Source organism: Molossus molossus, unplaced genomic scaffold (assembly GCF_014108415.1).
Source record: "Molossus molossus isolate mMolMol1 unplaced genomic scaffold, mMolMol1.p scaffold_m16_p_12, whole genome shotgun sequence".
In the NCBI taxonomy this organism is placed as follows: Eukaryota; Metazoa; Chordata; class Mammalia; order Chiroptera; family Molossidae; genus Molossus; species Molossus molossus.
The window spans coordinates 43,794,342-43,811,875 of record NW_023425347.1 but is presented as its reverse complement, the minus strand read 5'-3'; the positions used below and the strand labels follow the sequence as shown (position 1 = coordinate 43,811,875).

The following is a 17,534-nucleotide window of genomic DNA, read 5'->3' as shown; positions in this document are numbered from 1 at the left end:
TGAATGAACAGATGTATAAATGGGGGAAAAAGCAGTGTAGTGCCATTTGAATGAATTCAGGAAAGCTGCATCTTCATCTCTTTGTTCCAGTGCAGAAATACTTGATTTTAAATACTAGCCAGCTTCACCACTCTCTTAGTTGAGTTACTTTGCATAAAGTCACTTAATGTCCTTAAGTTTCATTCTTATACTTTGAGAAATAGGGATACTAACAGTGTTTACTGAATAATATTGTTTTGAGGAGAAACTAGAAAAAGGCATGTAGTTGCACGGTGCTAAGTACATAGCTAAATGCATGAGAAATGGTAGTTATTAGTTTTATTATAATTTTTAAAATTAATATTTGCAGGCTATATGAGGAAGCAAAACTCATTTTCATGTGCTCAGCAAGAGTCTCATTGTTTTGGTTTCGTTTTCTCCCTCTGACGCAGGGAAAAAGAAACTTAATGGCACTTGGCATGTTGAGAGCTGATTGCTGCTTTGAGTTAAACTTTCAGATGGGAAGTCAATAATCTCAGCAGAACTTTCTGTCTCCAAAGTGTGGCTGCCGCAGAAGCCAGATAGTAGATACTACTCCATTTAAGCCTGATCAGACTCTTAAAGCCAGGTAAGTGGCATCCTGCTTCCTTCCCAGTTGTGTGTGTGAAGAAAATAGCCTGTTGTTCTTTCTTAGGAAAAGAATTTCAGAATGGAACTGCTGCTAATGATCTTACTTTTGTCTTTCATATGTTTTGCTTTTTATTTATTGATTTATTTATTTTTTTATCCTCACCCAAGGACATTCTTCCATTTTTTTGTTCAAGTAGAGTGGGAGGGAGAGAGAGGAAGAGAGAGAGAGAGAAGAAACATTGACGTGAAAGGGATACATCGAGTGGCTGCCACCCGCAGGACCAATCAGGGCTGGGGACAAACTGCAACCAAGGTACGTGCCCTTAGCAGGAGCTGAACCTGGGTGTCTCTGGACCGCAGGCCGACATTCTAACTGCTAAGCCATACCGGCCAGGGCATGTTTTGCTTTTTAATGAAAATTGTGAACACAGGGAACAATAAAGAATAAATTTACTCTAGTATAATCTCCATATAGTTGGATCAGATTTATATTTTGTTTCATTCTTTAGTTTGATGTATTTTCTTCTGATGAATTCTTCCTTCCAGTGTGTATAACTTGCTGTTAAATGTATTCTTTTAAAATTTTAAATTTATGCCCTGGCCGGTTTGGCTCAGCAGTTAAAGCGTCAGCCTGCGGTCCAGAGAGGCCTGGGTTCGGTTCCCGCTAAGGGCACGTACCTCGGTTGCAGTTTGTCCCCGGCCCTGGTTGGTCGTGCGGGTGGCAGCCACTCGATGTGTTCCTTTCACGTAGATGTTTTGCTCTCTCTCTCTCTCTTCCTCTTTCTCCCTCCCACTCTATCTGAACAAAAAGTGGAAAATGTCCTCGGGTGAGAATAAAAAAAAAAAGAAAAAATTTAAATTTATAAATTTTTAAGTCCAGAATTTATTTTTGTCTTTTTAATTTTTTAAATTTTGCTCTCAACCATTCAATTTTAACTTTTAATTATTTGAACAAAGCAAGCATAATTATTTTAAAATATATATGTGTTCTTTGGTTTACCTCTTTCTGTCTCCCTCCCTCTTCCCTCTGAGTTGCATCTGTTCCCTGCTTCCACGTCTTTGGATCTATTTTTTTTCATCAGATTATACATATAAGTGAAATCATGTGACACTTGTCTGTCTCTGACTGGCTTCTTTAGCTTAGCATAATACTCTCTAGGTCCCTCCATGCCATCAATGGGGGAAAAAAAGGCAGGAGGGATATCTGTAATACTTTCAACAATAAAGTTTTTTTAAAGAGGTTGTTTTAATAGTTAAGCAAATAAAATCGCAAGATTGCATTTCAAAAAAAAAAAAATCTTTGTGGGTAACTCCATTATTCGTATGGGCTTGTTTTTATTTCCTTTTCTTTCTTTTTTTCTTCTTCTTGGCTTTTTATCATGTTGTATTTAGTCCCCAGTGCTTATGATTAGTGTGAGGCATTGAATATTAAAAATAAAAGATTGTAGAGATAATTTGAGGCTAAACAATGTTGTCTTCATTTAGACAAGGTTTTATTTTGCATACATCATGCTTCTAGGGCCACTAGCAATTCTCATTTATCTTAAACTTGTCATAGATTGAGATTCCTAGAAGATGGGATTATGTCTATCTACTTCCAGCTCACCCATCCTCACTTCTTCCCTGTATCTCTTCAGGATCCTTACCCACAGCATCTTCCTTGCTGTGCCATGTTTCCTTAACTTGATGAGTCTGGCAAACACTCAGGTTAATTTCTCAGCATCTCATGTTACCTCTTCTAAAGTTGATAGATGCATCTCAGGGAAATGTGCTCCGAAATGCCAAGTTTACCTCTCTGTATTCATTTCTTTTCCAAATCTTAACCAATAAAGTAATTCTTCACTGGTTTGGAAGCTCACCAATGATTTCAAATCTATGTATTTTTTTTTTTAATCCTCATCTGAGGACATTTTTGCATTTGTCTTCAGATAGAGCGGGAGGGAGGGAGGGGACAAGAGAGAGAGAGAGAAAAACATCAATGTGAGAGAGACACATCAGCTGGTTGCCACCCACATGACCCCAACCAGGGCCAGGAACAAACTGCAACTGAGGTACGTGCCCTTAGCATGAACCGAACCCAAGACTCTCTGGTCCGCAGGCCGACACTCTAACCTCTGAGCCAAACTGGCCAGGGCTCAGATCTATGTATTTTACAGTTTATTCTGCATTTCTAATTTTTCTCATTGAAAGAATTGGCACGATGGCTAATGGTCTGTTCTGCCACTCTGGGGCCTTCATGCCTGTTAACACTTTTCATAGTTCTAGTTTTTTTTGTTTTGTTTTTAAGCTCTTTTCTGTATGAATTCTTCATTTCTATCTTCTAATTTATGGGTTAGCAAACTGTGACCTGTGTGCCAGCCACCGGTTTCTGTAAAGTTTTATTGGAACACGGTCCTGCTGTTTGTTTACATATTGATGGCTGCTTTTTCATTACACTGGCAAAGCTCAGTAACTGTGGCAAAGACCATATGGACACAAAGCGTAAAATATTTACTAATCATCATCACTAAGAAAAAGTTTGCTGATCCCTATTCTAATTTATTATTTTTTCTACATTCTTTATCCAGTATGTATTTTGTTTTGTCTACTGACTTTAATTATATTTTTATATCTAAATTACCTATATTTAATATCTATCTATTATTGTTCCATTTCTATTGCCTTATGATTCAAATAACATGTTTTCATTAGATCAGAGAGAAAAATAACTACTGGAACTAGAAACAGAAATCTGTACTTTATTTATCTATTTATTTTTTAATTAATTAATTTTATCCTCACCCGAGGACATTTTTGCATTTATCTTCACATAGAGCAGGAGGGAGAAAGGAAGGAAGAGAGAGAGAAAAAAACATTGATGTGAAAGAGACACATTGACTGGTTGCCACCTACACAACCCCAACCGGGGCCGGAGACAAACTGCAACAGATGTACATGCCCTTAGTGGGAACCAAACCGGAGTCTCTCTGGTCCGCGGGCCGACACTCTAACCATGGAGCCAAACCAGCCAGGGCAGAAATCTGTACTTTAAATCACTATGCTATACGTTCCTGTTAACCTATTATTGTTTTTTCTGTTAGATACAGAACAATGGCAGTGACAACGAGATTGACATGGAATGAGGAAAAAGGTCTGCAAAGGCTGCTTGGAAATGTCTCCTTGAGTCTTCTTTATAAGTCTAGTGTCCATGGATGTAGCATTAAAGACATGCTGGAAAGGTGCACTTTGCAGGGATCCACTGTGACGGTGATTTACCTTGACAAGATTATTATTGGGGCTTTTATACTTGGGCATTACCCGCAAGAGGACAGAGACTTTGAAAAGCAAACTTCTTCTTTCCATTTTTTATTTAAAAAGAATACAACTGAGATAACAACTGCATTTTTAAACACAGCACCAAAAATTACTTCTGAAGAACTGACATTTTATTCCTCCGGTTATAACAAAATTTTCTCCTTAACTCCACACAAATGCCACTTTTTTCTTGCTACATTGTTAGCAAAAATATTAAAAGTAAGACCCGGTGTTTTTGGCTATTTGGAATGTGAAGTTTTTAGAGTTGAAGGTATGTTAAATCAGATAATCCTCCATTCTCATTCTAGTCTTTACGTTTAGTTGGTTATAACTGATTATAAACATAAGGAAAAATGAGAGAAACAATCAAATTTAATGCCATCAAATTCCTCTTTCATAGACTCCAGATGAAACCTGGGAGGCTGGAAAGTATAGGTAGCTCTGAGCAAACTAAGTTGGGAAGTGTGAGTGATGAGGTGGAGATGGTGGGGTGGGGTGGGGGGGAAGAGAGAGAGAGTGAGAGAGAGAAGAGAGACCTCACTATCAGAGCAGGTCTCTTTTGACACACGATCCCTGTTTTTGGTCAGTCCTAAAACTTTTAGGCCTAGTTCCCTGAATGTTTCCAGAGTGAGTCAATGGGTGGATGTTACCAGATGGGAATAGGGCCATTCTGCCTCAGGCCGGCCTGCAGTGTGTGGGTTCTTGACTTCCTGTAGAAAAGACTTCACCACAGGAGTCCAGGTGATTTTTTTTTTTTTTATCCTCACCCGAGGATTTTTTCCATTTTTTGTACAGATAGAGTGGGAGGGAGAGAGAGGAAGGGAGAGAGAGAGAGAAACATCGATGTGAAAGGGACACATCGAGTGGCTGCCACCCGCACGGTTGGCCGGGGACAAACTGCAACCGAAGTACGTGCCCTTAGCGGGAACCGAACCCGGGTCTCTCCGGACCGCAGGCCGATGCTCTAACCGCTGAGCCAAACTGGCCAGGGCAAGTCCAGGTGATTTTTAGAGTGTGAGGGTTGGGACAGTGAAACCAAGGAAGGACATAGGGTAGAAGAAGCAACAAAAGAAAGCCTGGGGGGCAGTGCTTTGCTGCGGCTCCCTAGAAAGGTTATAGGGAAGACGTGAGCGCAGGCGGGGATGTTTTTAGTTCCCTGGAAAGTCAGAGCTGCTGCTGCCCACTGTTCCTCTGGTTGCAAATCTTGTGGGAACCCTTAGAGCTCAGGAGGAAGTAAAAAGTTCATGCCCAAGAAAGGGCGCAGGCATGCCCTAGAGTGAGCCTCCACCTGGTTTTTGTCCTGAGGGTTTTTATCTCTCTTCTGTGGGTGAGAATCTTAGGGGAGGGTTTCAGCAGAATATTCATTGGCTTTCCAGGTGTGTTTTTAATATGCTGATGCATCAAAATGAGCTTATAGTGGGGTTGGGAATTATTCTTTGGTTTGCTTTACTGTTTTACTTTTATCTTGGGTTTGCCTAGCTTTAATTGGGTTTTTGTTATTTGTTCCCCTGACTTCAAGCATCCTTGGGTTTGGGTGGCATAAATGGCATTAATTGAGTCTCTGTTCTCTATCTCCCTGACCAGGATGATTTAAGCTATTTATTCAGTGCTTAGGGAGGAAAGGTATAAACCATTTGCTCCCTTGGTTAGGGAAGATACATTCTTGTCATTCACTAGCTGGGTGTAAGTTGTTTAAATTGTTTGGCCTTGTTTAATTTTCTCGTCTTAGTTTCTCAGTTCCATTTGCCCAGGAATTTTCCCAGCTTCTTATTGTCTTTGAGAAGATAATTTTTCCTCTTCTTGTTATGCTGCTGACACAAATTCCTAACTGATCAGCTAAGCCCTGGGTTATGCAAGCACAGTTAATGCCCTATTTAGAAGGTAGACTTGGCCACATTTAATTAGATTTTTGAAGGGAACTAAAGGAGTTTAAAAAATTATGATGCTGTGCTTATTCCCTCTAGGAATTAAGGATGATGGAGGCTACATAAGAAGGATAACAGGAGCCACAGAGTAAGTTAGGTTCTTGGACTATCTATTACTCATTTCATTTAGACCAATTGTATAATCATTTATGGACAATGAAATAAAGAGATAAAAATCACTTGAAATGATACAAATGAATTATAATGTTATTGACATAATGTGTTCAAGGCAGTCTAGACCAACATCAAAAACAAAGCACAACCAACTGTGCAACTTTAAAAATCCATTTGATGACAATTTAACTTTAGGTTTTACTTTCGACCTGTTATATTCAGTTTTCCAGATAGAGTTTAGATGATTATTTTAGACAATGCCTCTGAAGTTTTCCTCAATAAAGTTTTTGGAGAACATCAGTAAATTTTCAAAACAAAGCCGTCTTTCCCCAATTTATAGGTTCATATCTGCATTGCATATATTTTATTTTCCATTTTCTCTTAATATAATATTATTACTGAAAATAATAATTCATGTTCAGTGTTGTTGATATCTCTTATTTTAGATTTATGTGGTCTAATGGTCATAGTTTGACAATTATTTTGTTGATGGTTAATGTTTAACTTTTAGTCAGACATAGATAAATGCTTTTTCTTCAAGCATAAGGTACATAACCTAGACCTTTCAAATCATATGATAGAAGATGTTGACGTAAAAGTAATAACCAAGCCCTGCCCAGTTTGGCTCAGGAGTAGAGCGTTAGCCCGTGGATCAATGAGTCACAGGTTTGATTCCAGCCAAGGGCATGTACCTCAGTTGCGGTTCGTCCCTGGCCCTGGTTGGGGTCGTGTGGGAGGCAACCAGTTGATGTGTCCCTCTCAGGTTGATGTTTCTCTCTCTTTCTGTCTCTCCCTCTCACTCTAGCTGAAGATAAATAGAAAAATATACTTGGGTGAGGATTAAAAAAATAAATAAATAGCCCTGGCCAGTTTTGCTCAGTGGTAGAGTGTCAGCTCGCGGACCAGAGAGTCCCGGGTTCGGTTCCCACTAAGGGCACCTCGGTTGTAGTTTGTCCCAGGCCCTGGTTTGAGTAGTATGGGTGGCAGTCACTCAATGTGTCTCTCACATCGATGTTTCTCTCTCCTTCCCACTCTATCTGAAGAAAAATGTAAAAAAAAGAAAAGAAAAGAAAATGTCCTCGGGTGAGGATTAAAATAAATAAATAAATAAATAAATAAATAAATAAATAAATAAATAAATAAAAATAATAACCAAGTAATTAAGACATATGTTTAAAACAGGAGTCAAGAAGCTGCAGAAGAATTGCACTATTGTTTGTAGAAGTTTGACCATTGTATTTAACCACTGCATTTTAACAGGCGCAGAAGTACGCTCCTAGCAGAACTCAGAAATTATAAACCTTATGCAGACTTGGTTTCAGAAATTCATATTCTCTTACTGGGTCCAGTTGGGTCTGGAAAGTCCAGTTTTATCAATTCAGTGAAGTCTGTTTTCCGAGGCCACATGACTCGCCAAGCCGCGGTGGGGTCTGATATCACCAGCATTACTGAACTGGTAAGTTATCTCAGAATTTCTTGAGAATTTTTATAAATTATAGTTATTAGGTTTGCTGATATTATATATTATATATATTTATATATATTCAAAATATATATTTTTTGCCATTTTCTCTTAGAACAGTAACCTCTTAATCTACAAATAATCAAATGCTAACTTAAATGTAAAACAGGAGTAAAAATGGAATGAGAATTGCCTCCATGAAGTTATATTATACAACAATGCTTTCCATTTTTATGGGGGCAAGAAGTAGTTATATAAAGAATGATTTGGGGGAGTTTTAGAAAACAGGAACAAAATTGTAAAAACTTTATGAAAATCCTTATTCATCATATTTAATGTATATTTTTACTCATGTCCCACATGGCTTTATCTGGATTGAAATGATTTTCTCTTTTCATGAAAAAAACACACAATGAGAACTATGTAATACAGTAATTTTTCATTATATAAGACCATTCTATAAGCAATGATAATGAACAACAGAACACTTTGGTGGGTTAACCTTCAGAAGGAGAATCTATAAATGCTCCTGCAAACATCATCTTATTTGTAAACAAATATATTTAAGGAAATCAACACTAAGGCCATTTTAAAACTGTTACTCCAAATATCTATAAATTATGGTGCAATGTTTATCTAGAAAATTCTGTTTTATGCTTGTCAAATGTTATCATACAAAGAATAATAAAAATAGTAACTATAAAATTTCATGGCCAAGCTGTGTTTAAAATTGCTACAACCTAATACTGTTTTCTTCCGATTAGGAATATGCTATGCACTGTCAGTGTAAAATTTAGCATAAAACAGTAATGGCTCGTTTATGTCATGTCATATTCAATAACTGAGAGCATTTTCTAGAATCACATTTTGTTTTTTAAGTTGTCTAGATTCTATCCAGAATCCAGAGTGGCTTCATTTTGATATATCAGCCTAGTAACAGAAGCTGAGGCAGGTACTGCTACAGCAATTCAATACATTCAACATTTGATTGAAATGTTGTGTTTGGTAAATATTATGTTGGCAATAGAGACCTGAGTAAACACAATACTTAGTGCCTTTGCTACAGGACCTTAGAGACCAGTGTAGGTAGTAAACAAGTAAGTATCATTCAGTGTAATAGATGCTGTAATACAGGTACTCATCAGGACAGAATTTCTCTCCCTTCCTTTTACGTTGAAAACTCCAAAGGCATTGCTTTAAGATAAAAACGTAGATCCTGAACTCCAAATGAAATGCAAATACTGTATAAATTGAAGGGCTACAGGGCAGAATATTTGTAAGGGAAATGATATTTTATTGCTCAAAGACCTTTCTCTCTGAAGAATTGAAGTTCCCAGTAAAAATCAGGGAAACAAACTAATGGTCAGTGAAACCATGAATGTGCATATTGGTCTTAAAATGTAAATGTCCTTACGTATGTAACTCTAACGCTTCGTGCGTGCAGTTCCTTTCATGTTGAGGCACCAGTAAGTCCCATTGACTTAGATCACAATCTCCAATGGGACCACTTCTAGACATTTTAGGGACTGGTGGGAGCCCTTGACATTGTCACAGTTTACAATAGGTCGTAGAGGGATTCTGAACGTCCTGGTTTGAAATGGGAGAATTGTGATTAGAGTGCCATCTGGTGTCACTGAGAGACCACACCCCCACCCTTTTATTTTTGGTAATTCTTCCCAAAGCTCCCATAGTTGTGTCTATGTTCAAAGAGCGTTTGACCAATAAATACAGGTTTTTTTTTTTCAGGGTGCTACTGAAAAGCTCTTTTGGGATCAGATTGAGTGTGTTTATCTAGGAAAAGTTTGTTAAAACTGTGCTCCTCAAAATGGGGTTTGTAAGGCCCCTGGTCGCTCCTGAGACCCTTTTAGAGGATCTGTGTGTTTAAAACTATTTTTATAACAATACTGAGATGGTTTTTGCCTTGTCTAGTGTATTGACGTTTGAACAGACCATACAAACTTAGTTTTATCAATTGGCACCTTAGCACTCATCAAGCAATGGCACCAAGCACTGCTAGCAGTCACTATTCTTCCTCATCACTGAGCTTGCTGTAGAAACAAACAGCGCATTTCACATAAGAGCAAGATTATCCTTGATAAATCAGTAACATTTATTAATTTTATTTAAACTTAACTTCTGGGTACACATCATCTTAATAGTTTGTGTAACGAGATGAGAAGTACATATAAAGCGCTTTTAATGCATATCACATTATGGTGGATGGTGGGCAAAGGCACGAGTGTGATTGAGTTGTGAGCTGAACTTTTCTCCTCTAACAGATTTTTAATCAAAAAGACAACTGACAGACTTGCTTAGTCATGCTGCCTGTTTGGCAGACAATTTTTGGAAATTGCACAAAGGAAACCTATCACTCCAAGGAAAACCAACAGTGCTGGTTGCCAATGATAACATTTTCGCTGTTAAATAAATATTAGAACTTTAAGAAACACCACTTTGAGCTTGATAACTTTCTAACAATTATCTGATGAGATTAACGGTGGTATTAACAGATTTGATGTTTTAATGTTGTGCAATGAAATGTGCCAATATTTGGAAAATCTCAATAAGCCATCCAATGAACTGATATTTTAAAGGACTAATGCATCAGGTTACAAAATCATGTGTGGATAAAATATATTTTCAAAGTGAAAATGTAATTTAATGTAACGGAGTATGAAAATGGCACAGGTTCCATATTGCAGCTAATCTTTGAGAAATTATCACTTGTTGAGCTTTCATGCATATTAATGAGGAATATATAAAAATCTCTGAAAGCTATTAAATACTCACTCCCTGTTCCTACTACATATATGTGTGTGAGGCCAGGTTTTTCTTTATATACTTCAACCAAAACAATATAGCACAACAGATTGAATGCAGAGGCAGACAGGAGCATCCAGCTCTCTTTTATTAATTCTGATATTAGAAAAAAATTGAAAAAAGTAACTTCTTTATATTTCTGGAAAGTAATTTTATTTTTTTCACAGAACTTTTGTTTAGGTTAACGTAATGGATTTATAATTGCATTTTAAAATGATTTAAGAAATATTTAAAATTCAGTTTTAATTACTGTTAAATATTAATAAATATAACTCATATAAAATATCTGTGGGATCCTCAATCATTTTTAAGAGTCTAAGATGATTCTGAGACCTAAATGTTTGAGGATAATAGTGTTAAAATATTAACCAGTCTCTGGTCTTCCTATTGTCATGTCTTGAATACTAGTTGAAGAATGCAATTTTACCCCCCCTTTTTTTTAGTATAGGATATATTCTATTAAAGATGGAAAAGACGGCACATCTCTGCCATTTATGCTGTGTGACACCATGGGGCTGGATGAGAAAGAGGGAGTAGGATTGTGCGTAGATGACATACCCCACATCCTAAAAGGCTGCATGCCAGACAGATATCACGTAAGAACTCTTAAGTCTCTAAAACATTTCAAATAATTTTTATTATGCTTTTTGTTTAATTTTTACTCCATAAGGCAGTTTCAACAGTCATTAGGTGATTTCAACATTAATCAACACCCTGTACTTTAAATGAGTAAATATTCATATAAGGAGAGTAACTGTTCTTCTTTTCTACAGAATTAAGAAATATAGTCAGAAAGCAGGATTCTGCTTCTAATAAAAGGTCAGGAGCAGATTGTGTTTATACCACTCTTTACTACAATGTATATTTACAAGAAAATAGTAGTTTAATCTCACACTTTTTTGATCACTTAGACAAAACATTGAAATAATCATGCTTTTTTTTTTTTGTTGTTGTTGAATCATGAGGCTATACTATAAATACTTCATTACTTAAATACTACTTAAACACCTAGATCTATAGGTTGGCTTTGCCACTATTTAGATGTGTACCCATAGCATATCATATACTTGTCTCTGTAAGTCTTAGCTTTTTTCATGTGTGAAATGTATTTGTAGGTAATAATATTGCCTATTTCATAAGGTGGCTGAAAAGATAAATGAGCTGATGTACTCTACATTCTCAGAAAGTTCCCTATTATTATCACCTTTCTTTTAGGTATTGCGTATAATACAATGAGCCTCAATTTCTAAACAGTGACTTCTTTTGCCTCAATTGTGCTTGATTGGAAACTGTAACTATGTACTCATATTAAAAAAACATTTATTTAAAACCTAATTTGTGTCAGACACTATGCTAGATACTAGAAGCACATAGTTGAATAAGAACATAATTTTTATCTTCATGGAGCTCACAATTTAAGAAGACATAAAGACACAAGGAGGAGGAGCAAAACAGAAAGAAAAATCATGAGCATACCACCATCTTCATTTTTCACAGTGGAGAACAATGAATTGATTCTGTCCAAGTCCAACATAGTTAAAAAAACAACGAATCAGTCTTTTACTGATTTGTAATATATGTTTTGTAATATATTTTCCTAATCCTAGAATGATTATTGTCTTGTAGTAAGGAGATATTAACTTGAACTTGAAATTTGGTAATTCTTCTGTTTTACCTTAGTGTGTTTTTTGTTTTTTTCTGTAAAATTAAAAGAAATTATAGTATTTTACTTTTAATCAAATTTTTAGTATATTTTCTCGTTCCTTTCCTTTCTATTCATTAGTTCATTTGAGTTTGCAAAATGTTTAGAGAGGAGTCTTAAATGGTGGGTAACATTGATAATGGTAGTTTTTTTTGGAGACTGGGATTTGAAGTTAGCTTTTTAAAAAAAACAAAAAAACAAAAACAAAATAAAACATTGTTTGTACTTTCCTAAAATAGTTCCATTATGGGTGATGTAAATTATGGTAATTATAATTTGTTACAAAAGTAATGAAGTGGTTTTACTATTAAGAAAAAATAGATTGCATTGTGCTCACAGTGGAGAGGAAATATGGAGGAAGACACCACTAATAAATCTGGGGAAGAAGAAGCTGCAAGGGGGGAGCATTTTGGGTTGGAGGTTAGTGGTGGTTACGTTTGAAGCATGAATTTTGTCTCAAAGAATTCAACAGAAACTAGCTAAATGTTACCTTATGTTTCTCTAACAGTTTAATCCCCAGAAACCAATTACATCCAGGCATCCTAACTTCACCTCTCCATCACTGGGGGACAGGATTCACTGCGTGGCTTATGTTTTAGATATCAACTGCATCAACAATCTCACCTCTGAAATGGTGGTAAAATTAAAACAAGTTAAAGAAGAAGTATTAAACTCCGGTGAGTCTCATTGCACTTATAAATATATATATTTTTATTTTGAAATAATTATAGACTCATAGGAAATTACAAAGAGGGTACAGAGAGGTGCCATGTACCCTTCATCTATTTCCTAAGCCCTGGGTTGATTGGTGACAAGAACAGGCAGAAAACATCCACAGCCTTGACTGAAGGAAAAGCCCTAAATCTTACTCTTCAGTCCTGACACATTTTTGTCATGTGTGATTTTCTGGTAGCTTGATAGGGGAGTCACCTCCCACATTATGTGACTAGACCAGGATGATCAAAACCAGAAAATTGACACTCTTTTAATTGGCATGTATAGCTCTATTCTGTTTTATCATGAGATTCATGTGACCACATTAATCAAGATACTGAAGTAGCCAATCACCACAAAAATTTCCCTTATGGTACCCCTTAATCCCCCACCATCCCTAATTCTCAACAATCACTAATCTAGTCTCTCACTCCATAATTTTGTTGTTTTAAGAATGTTATATAAATGGAATTATACAGTATATCACTTTTTGACACATTTACACTCAGTCTCATATCCTTAGAAGTTGTTCGTTTCTTTTTATTGTTTAGTAGTATTCCACAGCATAGGTATACCACATTTAACCATTCTCTAGCAAAGTACATTTTGATTACTTCTATTGCAAATAAAGATCCCATGAATATTAGTGTATGGGCTTTTTATAGTTGTTCTTTATCAAAATAAGAAAGTTCTTTATTCCCAATTCTCTGTGAGTTTTTTATTTTTTATCATGAATGGGTGTTAAATTTTTGTCAAATAGTTTTTTTGTATAAATTTACCTAATCATGGGATTTTCTTCTTCTTTAGTCTGTTAATGTGGTAGATTACATTGATTGATTTTGAATCTTGAGTCAGCCTTGTCATCTTAGAATAAAACCCATGTATTCATAGCACATAATTCTTTTCATATATTGATGAATCTTATCTAATAATATTTTATTAATAATGTTTACATCTATATTCACGAGGGATATTGGTCTGTAGTTTTCTTTTTTTCTTTGTCAGATTTTGGTATCAGGGTAATGCTGGACTTATAAAATGAGTTGGGAAATGTTCCTTCCTCTTATATTTCTGGAAGAGATTGTGTAGTGTTAATATTTAGTAGAATTCTCTAATGAACCTATCTGGGCCTGGAGCCTTTTTCTTGAAGAGTGTCTTTTTTATTTGATCCAGAACTGTATGGAAGTCCTCTCAGTGAACTTCCAAAGCATTTTAGTGTAAGACTTGTTAGGACATATATACTCCAGAGCCTCATTGTTTAGTATATTAATAGAAAGACCACTTATATTTAGGTTTCTGAAAAAAAATCTAAGCAGATTAATGTATAGACCATGGTCTTAGTGGCTAAGTAAACCTAGATTAAAAAAAAAATTCTCACCTGATGATATTTTTTCATTTATCTTCAGATAGAATGGAAGGGAGGGAGAGAGAGGGAGAGAGAGAGAAACATCCACATGAGAGGGACACATTGACTGGTTGCCTCCCACACGACCCTAACCTGGGCTGGTGATGAACTGTAACCAAGGTATGTGCCCTTGACCAGACTCGAACCTGAGACTCATTGTTCTGCGGGCCAATGCTCCAACTGCTGAACCAAACTGGCCAGGGCTAAATCTAGATTTTTTTTTAACTCATAATTTTTGATCTTTGGAAAGTTAACTCAAGTGCACTGAACTTTAGTCTCCTCTTCTGTAAAATGGGAACAATAAGTTCTGCATCTAAAGGTTGTAATAGACATTAGATATACTCAATGTAAGTATATAAGCATTTAACAGATCTAAAATTATGGTGGATTTGGGATAAGACTGAATTACAGAAGTGTTCAGATTTGAAATGAGTTTTTTTTTTAAATCTTCACCCAAGGATATTTTTCTATTTTATCTTCAGATAGAGTGGGAGAGAGAGAGGGAGGGAGAGAGAGGGAGAAACATCAATGTGAGAGGGACACATTGACTGGTTTTCTCCCGCACAACCCTGACCAGGGCTGGGGACGAACCGTAACCAAGGTACATGCAGTTGATCGGAATTGAACCCATGACTCCTTGGTCCATGGGCCGACACTCTAACCGCTGAGGCAAACCGTCCAGGGAGAGTTTTTTTAAACCTCACTTGAGGATATTTTAGAGAGTGAGGTTTTTTAGATTTTTAGAGAGCGGGAGGGAGGGAGAGAGAGAGAGAAACATCAATGTGGGAGAGACACATCTATTGGTTGCTTACTGCATGCATCCTGACTGAGGCTGGGAATCAAACCTGCAATCCAGATACATGCCTTTGACTGGGAATTGAACCCAAAACCCTTTGCTCTAACTACTGAGCAGAAATGAGTTTTTAAAGGACCCATGTCTCCATACCACGTTGGGTGGTAATGCTTAATGCATGCAACTGTGCTGACTTAGAGTCTCTAAGAAGATACTGCATACATTTGGAGAGAGAAGAACTACATTGCAACAGGAGTTGAAAAAAATTATACCTGTCAGTTGAGTCCTGCCCTCTGTCAGAGGCCAGGTTTTAAATGGCCAACTTTACTACTTATTCATCTGGGACATGAATGAAGAGAAGATAGTGAAGGCCATCGTATAGTAAATGGAATCACAAACACGATTTCTCTAGGAGGAAATTCTGAAAGCTCTGCTAAAGGAGTTTCAGAGACATTCTGGACATTTCAACTTTATAATATTTTTTCCTGGGGTTAGAAGCCGAATGAGATTTATTGATCCCTGTGGTGTGAGGGTGAAGGCAAGAGGTCCTTAGAAATGTGAAAACAGTGCATTTTGCTTTTATAAATATACACACAAACCCTTCTCACTTTCTTTCTTGGGGTTCCTTTTAATTCTCAAGGTCCAGAAACCACTCCCACCCAACTGCTTTATTTTTTTAAAATTATTATTATTCATCAGCTGCTCCTTCACATGCCCTGACTGGGAATTGAAACTTTGGTGTACAGGACTATGACCCCATCAACTGAGTCACCCTGGCCAACCACTTTAAAATACACTATTTGAATGGAATAGTAGACGATTACAACATAGTAAAATTTAGTTGCATTTAGAAGCGATCTCTTGTGTTGGAAGAAAAAGATTATTTCTCCTAATAGAAGAACTTCAGTTTCCATATTGAGATATATTGGGGATATTTCATTCTCCAAATCTTAAAACCATCCTGCAGAGAACCAATTTTGTACATATTTAATTACCTTGTTGACATGTTGCTGATCATGATATAGAATAACTGATTTATTTACTTGATATAGGTGTAGCACAGGTAGCCTTGCTTACTAAAGTGGAAAATTACCATGAAGTTCTTCAGGACAACTTTTTAAACATGAAAAAATCTGTGACTTCTCAAAGCCAGGTAAAGAACACTGTTTGTAACCACCTGTTATCATAATAGTGTTATACTCTGTGTGTACGTGTGTGTGTGTGTGTGTGCACGTGGACATGCTCACACTACATCTTCACAAGTAAATAAAAAATAGATCAATTACCTGGTTAAATCAAGTTCATACATCATTAAAAACTATAATTATCTGAATTATAATTACATTCTGAAGAGAATGTATCAAACCATTGTGTTTTTAAATTGTATTTAAATTCAATCAAATTTTAGACATAAGGTTTATTCTTACTAAATTCATTTTTTCTCCTATAGATAATGGAAGTCCAAAAAATACTTAACATTCCTATTTATAATATTTTGCTGGTCGACAATTATGCTTCAGACTGGGAGCCAGACCCTTTAAAGGACATTCTGATCCTCTCTGTGCTGAAGCAGATGTTACAGGCTGTAGATGACTACTTAGAGGATTTGCCTCCTCAGAGAACAGGTAATCTGGCTTCTTTATAGTTCTTTCATTAAGCACTGGTTCTTTTTGAAAAACCCTAAACTATACCTCAGTTGGATGGCTGGTGTCCATCTGCCTGCCCTATTCTTAACAGCTATATTAATATGTTTTGTTTCTACACTTTTTTGTTTTGTTTTGAGATGAAGTTGCAAGAGTGTCCCAGCTGAGCATATGTGATTAGTTGCCTTGACTCTGTCACTTGGCCCAAGCCTGGATCGACCCATCTCACTTAGAGCTGATCTCTGCTGACAGCCTCCTTGGGTCTCTGCTTTCATCTACTTTTTTGCCTTTTGTCCCTGACAGCATCTAACTGATGGTTCATTCTCAAGCTCAAAGGCCAACTCTGAGCAGTGTGGGGCCAGGATATCTCTACTGCAAACCACCCATCATATTGCTGTACCATTTGCAATTTAATTTGTGTGACATGTTCCTAAATCTCCCTAGCAAAATGAACTATTCCCTTATCTATTCATCTATAATATTTTGTTTAAAACTGTATGTGAGTAGTAATCATATTAGACAATAATTATACAATTATTACATAGATATCAGTTTCTCTAAATAGACTGAATTCTTTAAGAAGCCAGGTTAGGATTGTACTTACCTTTGTATTCACAGAACTTAACATAGGGTCTAGCAGGAAGCAAGCATACCTGTCATTATGCATCCCTTTCAACCTCCCCAGAGTGATAACATGTATTTAAAATTCTTCTCCTTGTAAAAGGGAAGACTAGGAAAGAATGAAATGCTGGAGAGAAGAGATGGAAATAAAGGGAGGAGAATGTTTCACTTATTTCTGAATAAAAATATGAATTTAATTGAAAAGAGCAAATATTTCTGAAGGACTTGTTTTCTGTATGTAAAAATAAATAAATAAATTTTCTTCCTTTAATGAATCCATGTCTGATCTGATTTTCATTAATTCTAAACAATTCTAACCATGTCTCCACAGTAGAGTATTAAAATAAGATTACTAGTGCAAGTCAGTAAGAGGTTTGTTGCATATAAGTGCCCCCAAGTGATTCTGACATCTTCCAAGCAGCTGTAAAAGTT

At 36.4% G+C, this 17,534-nt stretch overlaps 1 protein-coding gene across 5 annotated transcripts; it reads left to right on the top strand.

Moving 5' to 3' along the window:
- Nucleotides 1-437: 437 nt before the first annotated feature.
- On the top strand, nt 438-17,335 carry IFI44L (interferon induced protein 44 like). Of its 5 annotated transcripts, none has more exons than XM_036257300.1 (9): nt 438-607; nt 3,690-4,174; nt 5,868-5,916; nt 7,203-7,398; nt 10,668-10,820; nt 12,435-12,603; nt 15,891-15,991; nt 16,289-16,463; nt 16,785-17,335. In XM_036257300.1, exons 2-9 carry the CDS (start codon nt 3,700-3,702, stop codon nt 16,793-16,795), a joined length of 1,329 nt encoding a protein of 442 aa, XP_036113193.1. In that variant the 5' UTR covers nt 438-607; nt 3,690-3,699; the 3' UTR covers nt 16,796-17,335. The 5 variants fall into 5 exon arrangements, with proteins under 5 accessions (XP_036113193.1, XP_036113192.1, XP_036113194.1 ...); XM_036257299.1 differs by having other exon boundaries at nt 16,622-17,335; XM_036257301.1 differs by lacking the exon at nt 10,668-10,820 and having other exon boundaries at nt 16,622-17,335.
- Nucleotides 17,336-17,534: the final 199 nt, after the last annotated feature.

Bases quoted from the DNA above. Each gene is read 5' to 3' on its own strand.
- IFI44L (XM_036257299.1), top strand. From the start codon at position 3,700: ATGGCAGTGACAACGAGATTGACATGGAATGAGGAAAAAGGTCTGCAA. The intron at 15,992-16,288 runs GTAAAGAACACT...TTTCTCCTATAG, and splicing joins CTGTGACTTCTCAAAGCCAG to ATAATGGAAGTCCAAAAAAT. The intron at 16,464-16,621 runs GTAATCTGGCTT...TTTTGTTTTGAG, and splicing joins TTTGCCTCCTCAGAGAACAG to ATGAAGTTGCAAGAGTGTCC.